Genomic DNA, 15,474 nt, shown 5'->3' with positions numbered 1-15,474 from the left:
GAGTGCAGGCCCTGTGGGAGGCGTGGCAGGCGGGGTGAGAAGCTGCCTGTGATCAGCCGCCCCTGGACTGCCCTTACTCCCCCTGCCAAGCTTCTCCGGGCAGGACTGCCACGTGACGGGCCTGTGCTGGCCACATACAGCCCCACAGGACAGCTGTCACCAGGAGAGGGTCCCTGGACGAGTATGTTGCAAAGCTGATCCACGCTGGGACTTGGGAAGGGGGGTGCAGGGGAGGGGGGGTCAGGGAAGAGGCAATTAGAGGCGTCAGTAGGAAAAGCAGCCCGACTGGCTCAGTGAGGCCAAAGGGCTCCAAGTTCCCCTCTTGCTTGAGCCCAGCCTTGCTCCCAGTCTTCCTTCCTTCCTAAGTATTTCAGGCACAAATAGAAATGAACATCACACATAGAAAAATGACTTTTTTATTGCGGTAGCTTGTGGGTGCTCCTGGGGTGAACGCAGAGGAGCCAAGCAGTCCTCAGCCTGAGGGCCATTCTTGTGACCCTCCAGCTGTATGCAGGGGACAGGTCAGGTGCCCGCCTGGGCTGCAACAGGCATTTACTGTGCTGGCACAGGCTGAGGGGTCGCCCGCCCACTCCCAGACCCCTCCAGCCCGTTCTGCTCCGACTCCGGCTCGGGGTGCTCCAGAGCGTGCCGGGTGTCAGCTTGCCACAACTGCACCAGGTCTGTGGGGGTCTTTCCTGCCTGCAGGAACCAGGAGGAGATCTGGTCACTGTTCAGAAGTCCATACCAGGAAGTGCCCTCATCCATACCAGGGGTTCCCAACTGCGAGCAACTGGCAATGTCTGGAGACATTCTCAGTATTATAACTGAGCAGGGTGGGTTGGGGTGGGGAGTACTAGCTTTTTTTTTTTTTTTTTTTTTGTCTATTAGGGCCACACCTGCGGCATATGGAGGTTCCCAGGCTAGAGGTTCAATCGGAGCTGTAGCTGCCGGCCTACACCACAGCCACAGTAACACCAGATCCGGGCTCTATCTTCAATCTACACCACAGCTCACAGCAATGCGAGGGCAGGAATCGAATCTGCGGCTTCATGGATACTAGCCAGATTCATTCCCATTGTGCCATGATGGGAACTCTTACTGGCATCTTGAGTAGAGGCCAGGGATGCTGCTCAGACATTCTGTATTGCACAGGACAGTCCCCCACAACAAAGAATTATCCAGTCCAGAAGTTCCCATTGTGGAACAGCAAATTAAGAGCCCAACTAGCATCCATGAGGATGCAGATTCGATCCCTGGCCTTGATCAGTGGATTAATGATATGGTGTTGCCATAAGCTGTGGTGTAGGTTGCAGATGCAGCTCAGATCCGGTGTTGCCATGGCTGTGTCTCAGGCCTCAGCTGCAGCTCTGATTCGACCCCTGACCTGGGAACTTCCATATGCCACAGGTGGGCCATAACAAAAAAATTATCCAGTCAAAAATATGAATAATGCCGAGGTTGAGAAGTCCTCATTTATACCTTCTATCTTCCTGACTTTCTCATGATCCCCTCAGCCTTTCTTTTTTTCCCTTTCATATAGCTACTTCTTTTTTTTAATGTTTTTTTAAATTTATTTTTTATTTTTAATTTTTTTTTGTCTTTTTAGGGCCACACCCACAGCATATGAAGGTCCCAAGCTAGGCGTGGAATTGGAGCTGTAGCTGCCAGCCTCCACCACAGCCACAGCACCTCAGCAGCTTTGTTATGGCCCACAACTCACAGCAATGCCAGATCCTCAACCCACTGATCGAGGCCAGGGATTGAACCTATGTCCTCATGGATGCTAGTCAGATTCATTTCCACTGAGCTACGACAGGAACTTCAGTTCTTTTTTTTTTTTTTAATCCAGGTATAATTGATGTAGAATTTTATCTGTTACAGGTATACAATATAGAGACTCGAAAATTTTAAAGGTTACGCTCCACTTAACAGTTATTATAAAATATTGGTTATATTCCCTGTGTTGTACAATATATCCTTGTAGCTTATTTTATACATAACAGTTTGTATGTCTTAATCCCCTACCCTTAAATTGCTCCCTCAGCCTCTTTTGAGTCAGGGTTCCCCCCTTACCCAATTCTCCTCCCTTTTGTGATTACTTGGGGCCCCAAAAGCTTGGACGGGGGTACATAGGATCCTAGGGGACCCCCGAGGACCACAGGAGTCAACACTCAGGGCTGGGAACCATCTGCTGACCAAGCGCTTAGCTTCCTTCCAGCTCTGTCCCCCCACAAATTTGAGCCTGGCCATTAGATCCCCCTATGGTCTATTTGGGGACCTTTGGGAAGTCCTCCTACTGCCCCTTCTGGCCATTTTTCTGCGCTTAGATTTTCTGGAGCATTCGAGAGAATTGGGAAGCTGGGTGGACCCCCTAACCCCCCTGGGGGCCAGAGAAGCCCTCCACGGAGAGATTCCTCCACGCCAAGTCTGTATGTCCTCTGAGTGCCCAGGCCGGGGCGTAGGAGAGCGGTGCACACTGTTAACTGAATCAGGGAAGGAATGAACTTACCAGGTTCTTGGTCATCATGTCAGCCCCGTGCAGGAGCAGCAGTTTGATGATTTTGTAGCGGTTGAGTCTCACGGCGTCGTGCAGGGCGCTGTCCCCTTCCTAGAGCCAGTGTGACACTCAGCATGGCCCACGTGGGCATGTGGGAGCCCTCAGGCTGCCTACACCCCTATGGTGGGGCTGGGAGTGAGGGAACCCAGACACTCACTCTGTCTTTGGCATTGATGTCCAGGCCCAGGGACAGAAAATGTTCCACGATCTCCACGTGCCCCGTCCGGACTGCCACGTGCAGTGGGGTGCTCAGCAGCTGGGTGGGAAGGAAGCAGGACATGTTGGCCTGTGGTCCTCTGGGATGGGAATGTCTTCACTCCAGCCTAATCCTTCCCCCAAGTCCTAGGGCCACAGCCTGAGCCCGAGGGGCAGGAAACTCTATCCAATGATCTAACGCTGAGGCATTACATGCCACCTCCTCTGGGAAGTCTTCTATGATTTCCCTCCCACCCAGATATGAGCCACTGCTCCCTCTTCTGCCCTTTTAAAATAATTATGATAGGGAGTTGCCCTCGTGGCTCAGTGGTTAACGAATCAGATTAGGAACCATGAGGTTGCCGGTTCAATCCCTGGCCTTGCTCAGTGGGTTAAGGATCCAGTGTTGCCATGAGCTGTGGTGTAGGTCGCAGATGCGGCTTGGATCCCACGTTGCTGTGGCTCTGGCATAGGCTGGCAGCTACAGCTTTGATTAGACCCCTAGCCTGGGAACCTCCAGATGCCGTGGGAGCGGCCCTAGAAATGGCAAAAAGACAAAAATAAAATAAAATAAAAAAATAATTATGATAGATGTCATTTACTGAGAGATGACTATGTGATGGGCATGGCAAAGGCTTACAAAACATTAGCCTTATGTTGAATAATTAATTAATTTAGGGAGGGGGAGGGAGTGGGATGGACTGGGAGTTTGGGGTGAGTAGATGCAAACTATTGCATTTGGAGTGGATAAGCAATGAGATCCTGCTGTAGAGCACAGGAAACTACATCTAGTCACTTCTGATGGAACATGATGGAGGATAATGTGAGAAAAAGAATGTATATATATGTGTGTGTATAACAGTGTCACTTTGCTGTAAAGCAGAAATTGACAGAACACTGTAAATCAACTGTAATAAAATGTTTTTAAGATAGTGTCAATAACAAAAACTAACTTACATGCATTTTCCTATCTCATCTATAAAAGAACTCTGCAATATTTTTAGTCCATTCCATTCCATTTCAATTTTGGCTGTGCCCACAGCATGTTGAAGTTCCCAGGCCAGAAATGGAACCCACACCAGCGCTGTAACCAGAGCCCACAGCAGTGACAATGCCAGATCCTAAACCCATGAGGGAACTCCGGGCAAGACATTTTATAGGGACTTCCTTTGTAGCATAGCGGATTAAGGATCTGGCATTGTCACTGCAGCAGCTTGGGTCACTGCTGTGGCTCGGGTTCCATCCCTGCCTCAGGAACTCCCAGATGCCATGGGCGTGCCCCCCACCAAAAAAACATTTTATAGATGAGCAACAGAGGCTCAGAGGCTGTCACTTGTTCAAGGTCGCATACAAAGGAATGAAAAATGGTGGATGAATAAATAAATGAACAGGTGAATAAATGAATGGATGGATAGACAGAGAGAAGGATGATGAAGGATTGGATGCATGAACAAATCCTTCATCTTTTGGGTGATCCCAAAGCAACCAGAATAAGATATCTCTTCTCCTTCCCTCTCCTCCGCCCTTCCCAATCCCATTCTCAGATGGTGGCATCTAAGAGCCTGAAGTTGATAGCAGCGACCCACCCTGGGCTCTGCAGCCACTCCGCCAACCACACTAACTCACTGCCTCCTGCCTTCCTGGCTTTTCTGCCCTCTGCTTCTCCCACCCCCTGCGACTCCAACATCTGTGAGTATTACTGCCTCACCTTATCTCTCACACTGGTGTCTGCTCCTCGGCTTTGCAGGAGTTTCACCACCTCCAAGTGGCCCCCACGGCAGGCCCAATGCATGGCTGTGCAGTCCAGCTAGAACGGAAGGGTGAGGCCTAATTGCAGAGCTTCAGGGAAGAAAGAGCCCTGGGGGAAAGGACTCCGGCCAAGAGGGCAGGAAGACATCCAGGAAAGGGACAGGGCCACTCCACTGACTGGGCAACGGATGGAGTGGAGCACAAGAATGCTTGGAGCCCAACTAGTCCAAGCCAGATCTACAGAGGAGGTTCGGGCAGGAGATGGGGCCCGGCCCAAGGTCACAGAACCCACTATAGGTGGGGCCTGACCCCAACCCCCCCAAAGTCACCTGTTTCTGTCCCAGGTTGGAGGTCTGCGGGAATAGGACGTCTATTGGTGCTGGACCTGCCTCCCGCCTCCCACCCAATACCTGCCCCCTTGCTCACCCGATCCTGGAAGTCCACAGTGGCCCCACTCTCCAGAAGCTTCTCCAGGATCTCCATGTGGCCCTCCAGGGAAGCCCGGTGCAGGGCTGTCCGGCGGAACTGTCCCCAGAGAGACTGTCAGGGCTTAACCTCTGGCCCCAGCCCTGGGTCCATTACCTACCCAAGCTGAGACCAGGCCTTATCCCAGCTCGATTCTGACCTGTATCATCTGCAAGCTCCTTCACTCTCTATCCAGAGCACCCTTGAGGGCCTCCTACGCGCTGGGGACTCTGCCTTCTCACGGTCCCCCAAGCACATCAATCAAGCCAGGTCTTTGGAGTTCCTGTCATGGTGCAGTGGTTAACGAATCCGACTAGGAACAATGAGGTTGCGGGTTCGGTCCCTGCCCTTGCTCAGTGGGTTAAGGATCCGGCGTTGCCGTGAGCTGTGGTGTAGGTTGCAGACTCGGCTCGGATCCCGCGTTGCTGTGGCCCTGGCAAAGGCCAGTGGCTACAGCTCCGATTAGACCCCTAGCCTGGGAACCTCCACATGCCGCGGGAGCGGCCCAAAGAAATGGCAAAAAGACAAAAAAAAAAAAAAAAAGCCAGGTCTTTGCACAGGCAGTGCCCATTTTGCCTGTACTCCCCACGGGGGCTTGATGAATTCCTGCCACTCTGTCAAGATGCAGCTCAAGTGTCACCATCTTCTTGACACCTCTAGGGCAAAGCTGTCCCGGGGGCTCAGACAAACCCTCCACTCTGCGAGAGTGTTCAGGGGCAGGCTGAGTCTTGACTATTTCCCCTGAGTGCCTCTCCCAGGGCAAGGATAGGTAGGTGCACCCTGATTGCTGATTCAAGGAGGGAATGAACTTCCTCCCTTCTCCATGCAGTCAGCTTTCTGCTTTGACTTCTGGAGACACTTGGGCCAGAGGGCATACCTTGCCATATGCTAATGATCTGGTTATGCATCAGTCCTCCAGCTACTGTCACCCTGGTCTTTTTGGTTTTGTGCTCCTGGCACCTAGCACTTCGCTCAGAGATAGGAGGTGCTTAGACAGACCAAGAATCTCAATTCTGAAGAGTGGAAGGAAAGGACATGTAGCCTAAGCCTACAATAATGCAGGCTGAAGGGGGTGACCATTAATTTGCTCAATTCCAGGATATGACCTCAAGAGAGCATCCTACAAGGTGTGAAAGAGGCAGTTTTAGGGAAAACAAAAAGAAGAATGATGGGTGATGGAAACATTTTGAAAATCGTGGGGATGGTAGCACCACATTGAAAATGTAATTAATGCTACTGAATTGTACACTTAAAATGGTTTAAAGGGCATATTTCATGTTATATATTTTTTAACCATGATAAAATAAAAATAATTTTTCAAAGTAAGTATAATGATATGCAATGTGACACTCAAAAAATCATAGCTTAGCATGGGCTTTATAGGGTTTTTTTTCTCTCTCTCTCTTTAAGCTCCCGGGCCAAGGATTAAACCTGGGCCACAGCAGTGACAATGCCAAATCCTTAACCACCTGAGCCACCAGGGAACTCCTATGGTTTTATCATAAATACTTATTGAGGAATTAACATTCTCTTTGATCTCCGTAACATACTCAGAGAAGTGGACAGTCTTACAAAGGCAGAAACTGAGGGATGGAACAGTGACCCCCCCAAGCTGTAGGTCACATAATTAGAGAGCAGTAGAGGTGGGATTGGAACCCAGATCCCCTGGTCTTAGACTCTTTGTATTGGATTCCATTCCTCTTTCTTCCCTAAAAATCCAGGTGACATTTTGTGTGTGTGTGTCTTTTTGTCTTTTTAGGGCCGCACCCAGGCTAGGGATCAAATCGGAGCTATAGCCGGCTTCGCCACAGCCACAGCAACGCAGGATCAGAGCGGCGTCTGCGGCCTACACCACAGCTCACGGCAACGCGGGATCCTTAACCCACTGAGTGAGGCCAGGGATAGAACCTGCAGCACACGGTTCCTAATAGGATTCGTTAACCACTGAGTCACGACGGGAACTCCCAGGTGACATTTAATACTCTGGAGGGGTTCAAACTGGAAAGGGTCCAAGAATTTAGAAAAATTCCTGTGTGGAGGAGGGCGTCTCACATCTTCTGAGGGACCCCCCTCCCAAGGACACCCATGCCTGCTCTCAAGCAGATCCACAAGTGGGCGGGGTGGCGGTGGCAGCTCTGAAAGGGAGTTAGGCACAGGCGCAGGGCCCAGTGGGAATCTCACCTGGTCGCAGGTGTCTGGGGAACCCCCATCGGCCAGGAACTTCTCAATGACCTTCATTTTCCCCTCCACCGCCGCTTTCAGGAATGTCTCCTCGTCCACAGGGCCGGTCTGCAGGGCGTGAATGAAGCCGGGGGGCCGCCTCGCCACGATCCGAACCATCCCGCCCCTGCCCCCGCCCCCGGCGCCCCCTGCCTGCACGGTGGTCTTTCCCAGCACCCTTACGATCTCCTCCGGCTCAGGAGGTGGCTCCTGGGAGGCGGCCAAGGCCTCCCGCTTCTTCTGCTTGCGTTTTTTCCGCAGCTGGATGAGGTTCTGGATCCCGCCCACGTCGATGATCTCCCTCCGCAGGTCCAGGGACGTCTTACGCACACGCTCCTGGCCCTGCGTGGGAAGAGTCCGTCAACCCCCACGCTGGGGCCCCGGCTGTCCGGCTTGGGAACCTCCGAGCTACGCTGGAGGTGGGGCGCCGGGAGACCCTCTCGGAGAGACAGAATCCAGGTCTAGCCCCGCCGTTTGGGACTAGGTGACGCGGTGGAAGCTGAGACACCAACGTCACAGATCAGGTGGCAAGGAAGGCTTGAGGGGGCTGCCTGGGGGCTGCCTGGTTTCCAGGCTCCACAGAGGGTGGGGCGATGATGAGGAAATCTCAGGGGCAATTCTTAGCCCAGGCCTCCAGACAGGGTCCGAATCCTCAGCTCTTCATGCAATTCCAGGTATGTGTGTGGTCATAAGAGTGATACATGATTAATATTAAAAATTTTTAAATGGGGAGTTCCCGTCGTGGCTTAATGGAAACTAATCTGACTACTATCCCTGAGGACGCAGGTTAGATCCCTGGCCTCCCTCAGTGGGTTAAGGATTTGGCGTTGCTGTGGCTGTGGTGTAGACCAGCAACTACAGCTCTGATTTGACCCCTAGCCTGGGAACCTCCATATGCCGTGGGTGTGGCCCCAAAGAGACAAAAAAATTTTAAAAAGTAAATAAAAATGAGGAATTCCCTAGTGGCCTAGCCGTTAAGGATTTAGCATTTTCTCTGGTGTGGCTTGAGTTGAATCCCTGGCCTGGGAACTTCTGCATGCTACCTAATAATTTGAGTAGATAAATAAATACATACATAAATGTTAAAAATGAAACTAATACAGAAGCATAAAAGCACTGAAGAGGAAGCCCTTCTCACTCAGAGGTAACTTTTTTTAGGCCACGCCTACACCATTTGGACTACGGGATCCTTAACCCACTGAGCCATCAGGGAACTCCCAGAGGTAACGTCTATCATAGCCCAGTTGATGCCCTTTCAGACGTGCATTCTATGGGGTCATCCTCTGCATAGTCTGGAAATTGCTCTTATCTTGGCAGCATGAAGCTCTCTCCTATCAGCACATGCAGCCTCCCCCGGCCAGTTAACACCTGCATCCTGCCTTGTTGTATGGCTGCTTCATCACTGGAGCTTTCCAAAGTAAGTTCCCTGGCATCCTGTACTCAGTGCAGATTCTGACTCAGGAGATATGGGAGGAACACTTTCCTCCTCTCCCCTTCTAGGTTCTTTGGCTGGTCTACTAATTAAGTTGACAGAAGGTAGATTAACAGGAGGACAATAAATTTAATTTCATATGTATGGGAATCCATAAAAATATGAGACTCGAAGAAGTGACCAAAACAGGTAGCTTTCATACCTTGTAGATAAGGAAACAATAAATTTGTGCAGAATTGGAGTTCCCATTGTGGCTCAGTGGAAATGAACCCGATTCATATCCATGAGGGTGTGGGTTCGATCCCTGGCCTCGCTCAGTGGGTTACGGGTCTGGCATTGCCGTGAGCTGTGGTGTAGGTCACAGACATGGCTCAGATCCCGAGTTGCTGTGGCTGTGCTGCAGCTCCAATTCAGCTCCTAGCCTAGCAACTTCCATATGCCACATGAGCACCCCTTAAAAAAAAAAAAAAAGAAAGTAAAAGAAAAAAAATTTTTGTGAAGAATTGAAAAGACAGGGAGTTCCCGTCGTGGCTCAGTGGTTAACGAATCCGACTAGGAACATGAGGTTGTGGGTTCGATCCCTGACCTTGCTCAGTGGGTTAAGGATCCGGCATTGCCGTGAGCTGTGGTGTAGGTTGCAGATGCGTCTTGGATCCCGCGTTGCTGTGGCTCTGGTGTAGGTCGCCGGCTACAGCTCTGATTGGACCCCTAGCCTGGGGACCTCCATATGCCGCAGGAGCAGCCCAAGAAAATGGCAAAAAGACACACACACACAAAAGAATTGAAAAGACAAAGGAGTTTGGGTTTAGAGTAGCTAATTAGTGAAGAAATAACAAAGTTTGTTTATACAGACTTCTCAGCCCTGAACTGCCTATATCTGGTGATAAGGAAGCTTTCTACTTTCCTCACATAGGGAGGGTAACTTACATGGGAGATTTATTTCCCGCTTTCAGGGGAACAAAGGATCATTAGTGTCCTTCTTGCATTGGCTTTTTCTCAAGTAACTTTAGTTTAAAATAATAAATATGGGAGTTCCCATCATGGCTCAGTGATGGGCCATGAGGATCCATGAGGATGCGGGTTCCACCCCTGGCCTCTCTCATTGAGTTGAGGATCCAGCATTGCCATGAGCTGTGGTGTAGCTCACAGACTCGGCTTGGATCCAGGGTTGCTGTGCCCCGGCATAGGCCGGTGGCTACAGCTCCGATTGGACCTCTAGCCTGGGAATCTCCATATGCCATGGATGCGGCCCTAAAAGGACATATAAATTAATTAATTAATTAATAAAAATAAAATAATAAATATACCAAAGTAGTATATTTGGGGATGGCATATCCTGCTTCCCTTGACAGGTCTTGGGATCCGGTGGCGGCGGGGAGATGCTGCATCACCAGCATCCCCCAGGGGTGCTGAGCTGCTGGTTTGTGGACCACACCAGGAGGAGCAAGGCCATCACTGCCTGACTTGTGCCCTGAGCACAGACATAGGGATCTCCTAGCACTTACCTTAACCTTTTGCAAGTCTGGACTCTGAGGCCTGTGGTGCTTCTCATCCTCCAACTTCAGCATCTCCATGGGCAACTTCTGACGGGTGGCTCCTCGGAGTTTCTGGAGAGCCAAGGAGAGGACATGCTCGGGGACCTGCCCACAGCACCTGAGACGGCGGATAGCCTCCCCTCCCCACCCCCCAGATTCAAGCACATCCCCCAAGGACCTCCTCTTTTGTGACCTCATAGCCCTTCATCTGTCCCACTCCTAACTGGCCCAAGAAGGGCCCCAGATCAGAGCCGGGCTCCCCACCTCAGCATCTACCCCAATCTCAGTTCCACTACCTGCCTGCTGACTGCCCTGGGTCCCCAGCAAAACAGGATCAACTTGCCAGACGGAGTTGTCATGAAATTAAATGTATTCACTTTTTTCGAGCACTGAGGTTTTTGTTGTTTGGTTTTTTGCCATTTAAAATTTATTTGATGAAATCATTGTGATAATAGATGATACTTTTTTTTCTTTTTCTTTTTCTTTTTAGTTTTTTTTGCCTTTTCTAGGGCCACACCCATGGCATATGGAGGTTCCCAGGCCAGGGGCCTAATCGGAGCTGCAGCTGCTGGCCTACACCACAGCCATAGCAACGTGGGATCCGAATCACGTCTGCAACCTACACCACAGCTCACGGCAACGCCATATCCTTAACCCACTGAGCAAGGCCAGGGGTCAAACCCAAAACCTCCTGGTTCCTAATCTAATTCATTAAGCACTGAGCCACAATGGGAACTCCTCTTCTTTTTTTTTTTTAAATGGACTTGACAGTTCAAAAATCTGGCAGCTCTGTCAGTTACCAACTTCATTCCCTCAGAGTTTACTGATACGGGTGAAATCCTAGAGCACAGAAACTTGCTCTCAGAGAAGCTGAGGGATGGGACCCGTGACTCCCCAGCTCTCAGCTTCAAGTGAACTCTAAATATTAACCTTACTCTTTTTTGCTTTTTTGGGGCCACACTCATGGCATATGGAAGGGTGTCCCAGGCTAGGGGTCAAATCAGAGCTACAGCTGCCGGCCTACACCACAGCCACAGCAACATGGGATCCAAGCCACGTCTGCAACCTACAGCACAGCTCACAGCAACACCAGATCCTTAACCCACTGAGCAAGGCCAGGGATGGAACCCGCGTCCTCACAGATACTAGTCAGATTTGTTTCTGCTGCACCACAATGGGAACCCCCTTAACCTTATTCTTGTAGTAATAATACAGGGGCAACTCCATCCAAGTCTCCTCCCCACTTGTAACTCTGACGCCTGGACTCCTTTCTCGCAGCTGCCTCCTCTCTTCTAAAGGAACAGGCTCTTTGTCAAGTGCTGGTGCCCCTATCACTGAAGTCCCCTGGGGAACATTCACCCAGGTTGGAGGTGGCAGCTGGGAGAAATGGCCTTCCTGAGACCTCTCAACTGCCTTTCGCGTTCCCCACCGAGCTCCAGTGTTAGACTCTTCAAGGGTTGTTTGAGGGCTGATTTCTCAGGTCTTTATTTCACATGTTCTCTTGTCCACTGTGTCTCCCTTTCATGTTGGGCTTCCATGGTTTGAGGTCTCCCCAGTGCTGGCCTGAAACACTGCATCTTTCCCTGGGGACAAGGGGTGACCTAGGGCTTCAGCTGGTACTGCAGGTGGGACCCTGGCTGGGCTCCTGGAGCATCCAGAGAATGGGCTTGGTCTTCATCATTTTGTGTCCCCAGCACCTATGACAGGGGCTGTCACAGAGGAGGTGCTCAGCAGATGTTTGGAGAGAAAAATGAATCAATGAATTCATGAATGGTGGCAGGCGGGCTCAACAGCTCTGCCCACCTCCAAGTCCTCAGTGATGACCTAACACAGTAATGTCCCCACAGCAGAGCTCCAGCCCCCGGGCTGCTCTCTGAGGCCCTCCTCTCCTCCCTGCCAACCCCAAGAAGGTGATGCAGGCTGGACAGAGGCTCTCCTTGAGAATGCTGCTGGGCTGGGGCTTGGTAGGAACAACTGGGGACCCTTACTCACACTCCATAGCCCCTAGCTTCAAATTGGTCTTTGTGGACTGGCAAACAATAGGTGCTCATTAAATGTTTGTTGAATTGGGTGGTTTTTGGTGAAACACAACACAATTTCTACCTTACTTCGTAGCCAGATGCACAGAGGAAATGAGAGGATGCCTATGTAATACGTAGCACAGCGCCTGGCATGTAAGAGGCACCGCCGGCGAGGCTGGCTCCGTGGGCTCTCAGGGTCCCGACAGCCCTGCTGCTGTATTTGCTGGATGAATGAGGACTGCTCCATGTCCCCTTGCTGAAGGACTCATGTCCAGGGGCAGCACTCCAGAAATAGCCCAGCAGCATGACTCACCTGCCGGGCGCTGGTGCATATGCCCTTGGGGGAGTGAGAAATGGCATTCCTGGGGATCCGGGGAAGCCCAGGCCAGGACTCAGCAGGCTCAGTCCAAGCTCTTTCCCCAGCAAACCAGCCCTCCCTTCCCTGAACCTTCCCCCTCACTCGGCCTCATTCAATCACTCTTCCTATTTTATTTTTTGCCCCCACCCCCCACCCCCGAGGCATATGGAATTTCCAGGGCCAGGGATGAAACTGGTGCCACAGCAGGAACCCGAGCTGTTGCAGTGACAAGAGAACCCCTGCTGTTCCTTTTTTGAATGGAGTCTATCTCTAAGCTGATTTATCTCCTCCCTCTCATTCCTGTTCGTGCCAGTCTTTCCCCCTCCAAGTCCGTCTCAGGGCTGTCAGAGCTGCCTCAGATCAGAGGGCACCACTGTTCCTCACTCAACAACATGCAGTGGCTCCCTACTGCCCACAGAACAAGTATTTCTCATGGGGCCCTCTCCCTCTGGTTTGTGCCCTGCCTCCCTTCTCAGCCTTAGCCCCCCACTGCCAGACTTCCTCCGAACAGTCAACATTCCCACTCCCCCCAACTTTAGCACGTGTTGTTTCCTTAGTCTGGAAGACTCTCCCTTTTCTTGATGTCCACCCTTGAAGGCCCAGCTCAAATGCCGTCCTGTCCACAGAGAAGTCCTTCGAGGGCCCACGGTTGGCATGACCCCCTCCCCAGCCTTTGTGCTCTTTCATCTCTGAGTTACCTCTATCTCACCCTTTCGCCACTCTGCCTTCTTCCTTAGTTGGCCATGAACCTGACACATGTCGGCTAAAATGAATGTGGGGCTGGTAAAGAGGAGGCAGGAGCTGACCGTATAGAGCATCTCATTCCTCCCCACACCGGGCCCTTGGCAGAGGAGACTCTAGGTCGAGTATTCATTTCCATCAAATGAAGAGTAGGACCAGGAGGTCCTGTCGTGGTGCAGTGGAAACAGATCTGACTAGGAACCATGAGGTTGCGGGTTCGATCCCTGGCCTCGGGTCAGTGGGTTAAGGATCTGGCATTGCCATGAGCTGTGGTGTAGGTTGCAAATGTGCCTTAGATCCTGCGTTGCTGTGGTTGTGGTGTAGGCTGGCAGCTGTAGCTCTGATTCGACCCCTGGCCTGGGAACCTCCCTATGCCGCAAGATCGGCCCTAAAAAGAAAAGAAAAAAAAAAAAAAAAAGGAGTAGGACCAGCCCACACCCTCCTCCCCTGCTTCTTTATTCCAGAGAAAAGGTTTTGGCCAAGAGCCCCATGCTTGAGCGGCTGGTGGTCCTAGAAACCCATGCTTTCTTTGCCAGCATCCCTCCTCGCTCTGCTCCCAGTCTTTATCCTTCTTCAGGGAGCAAAACACTGGAGTTTCTCCTGTCCCAGCCTCCCCCCAGCAGCTGGGGGATCTCAGGGCCCCACACTCCCAGGCAGCATCCTGGCTACCCTGTTGTGCAGCTCAGCCCATCCTTAAGGCTGGGGTTGGCGGGACAGGGTCTCAGACTCTGTCTCCCCTTGCCAGCAACCCCCTCCCAGGAGCACCTGGGGCTGGAAGAAAGCCAGCAGGGCCCCTGGGGACACCTGTCTTCTTTCCTGCCACAGGTATGGCAGCCAGGCTTTTCCTTCCTTTGACAGCAGAGCTGGGTCTCCTCAGAACCTCTTTGAGCCCCCACACCTCTGCCCTACCTCATTTTCCTCCTCCTGCGCCAGCCGCTCCTCGATCAGCGCCGTGGCCCTCTGCACCGCCTCGGAGCTCGCCATCGTGCCGTCTGACTCGCTTCTACAGGCTCTGGGCCCCGGGGGCTTTATATGCCAGGGCACCCACCCCCGCCCCGCTGGGCGCCTTTGCCATGAGCTCACCGGCCCAATTCTCCACCTGACTCCCCCACCTGTCACCTTCACCCCAGGCAGCCCCAGACAGCAGGGGGAAGCAGGGACAGTTGCCCCCCGCCCTGCCAACCCCTGGCCTCCTGGAGCTGGAGGGTCCAGTGCCCTGAGAGCGGGGGCTACAGAAAGGAACCTGCCCAGCCTCTGTCCTGGGTACTTAGGCCCAGCTGGGCCTCAGCCAGGGCAGCTGGGCTGCACAAAGGACCATTGACTGCCCTTAGCCCAGATGGTAGTGCCACCTGCTGGATGCCTGCAAACCTGTCCAGCCCCTGTCAGTGAGGGGACCCAAGATAGGCCTGCATCCCCAGGCTGTCCTGGGAACAGGCCCTGCTTGCTCAGGGGAGGGCAGACTGCCTCATCTGGGCTGGAGTGCCAGGCAGTGGCTGGGAGTGAGGGCAGCTGCCTCCCTCTTGGCCCGCAGCTCCTGCAGGCCTTTGCCTCTCTGAGGTCCCACAGTGCCCCCTAGTGAAGCATCAGCGCATTTGGCTGCCAGTCCATGAGTCCCTGACAAATCTCACTCATCTGTCTCAGGGGCCTTGCTTCAAGAGGAGCCTCAGGAAGCCAGTGGAAGGGCCAGAATGCAGTGTCACGCCCCGCTGACGCTGACGAGGACACCAGCTCGGACGGATCATCCTTCACTCAGTTTCCCCATCAGGCCACGCTGACCTCATGCCCACTGAGAAAGGAAAATATTGCCAACTGAAGGAAAAGCAAAACTCTATTGCTCAGTTCTATACCTCGAACCATGGGAGTGAGCCCTGGGTCACCATGACCCGGGTTTAACCTGCCAGGGAACCACAGACGACACAGCCCGGTGGTCTGTGACACCCACGTGGCCTGCCCTTAGCTAAACTACCTTATCTAAGATGCCCCCTCTCTGCTCACATGCACGCTTTCCCCTAAGGAAGCTGGCTCCTCCTCCTCTCTGGTTCCCCTGCTGGCAAGATGACCCCTGCTCATCACCTAAATTTGTCAGAGATTTTGCCTTAATGTCACCGAGGGTACAGCACGTCCAGGATGTCCACATATACATCCGTCCTGAGGGTCTGGCTCAGGGGCTGAGCTGGAAGCCAGCGGCTTTGTGCTGTAGG

At 52.4% G+C, this 15,474-nt stretch overlaps 1 protein-coding gene and 1 long non-coding RNA gene across 2 annotated transcripts; one reads left to right on the top strand and one right to left on the bottom strand.

Moving 5' to 3' along the window:
- Positions 1-400: 400 nt before the first annotated feature.
- Positions 401-14,582, bottom strand: ANKRD2 (ankyrin repeat domain 2). The gene is made up of 9 exons (XM_047761961.1): positions 14,183-14,582; positions 10,124-10,225; positions 7,370-7,528; positions 7,148-7,255; positions 4,928-5,026; positions 4,461-4,559; positions 2,715-2,813; positions 2,510-2,608; positions 401-699 (listed from the first exon to the last, which is right to left on the bottom strand). Exons 1-9 carry the CDS (start codon positions 14,255-14,257, stop codon positions 553-555), a joined length of 987 nt encoding a protein of 328 aa, XP_047617917.1. The 5' UTR covers positions 14,258-14,582; the 3' UTR covers positions 401-552.
- On the top strand, positions 8,508-10,539 carry LOC125116599 (uncharacterized). Its single transcript, XR_007132385.1, has 2 exons — positions 8,508-8,603; positions 9,971-10,539. It is a non-coding gene; the product is annotated as an uncharacterized LOC125116599 (long non-coding RNA).
- Positions 14,583-15,474: the final 892 nt, after the last annotated feature.

This window comes from Phacochoerus africanus, chromosome 15, assembly GCF_016906955.1.
Source record: "Phacochoerus africanus isolate WHEZ1 chromosome 15, ROS_Pafr_v1, whole genome shotgun sequence".
Lineage (NCBI taxonomy): Eukaryota > Metazoa > Chordata > Mammalia > Artiodactyla > Suidae > Phacochoerus > Phacochoerus africanus.
Note: the sequence above shows the minus strand (reverse complement) of the source record. Positions and strands in the feature narration are given on the sequence as shown.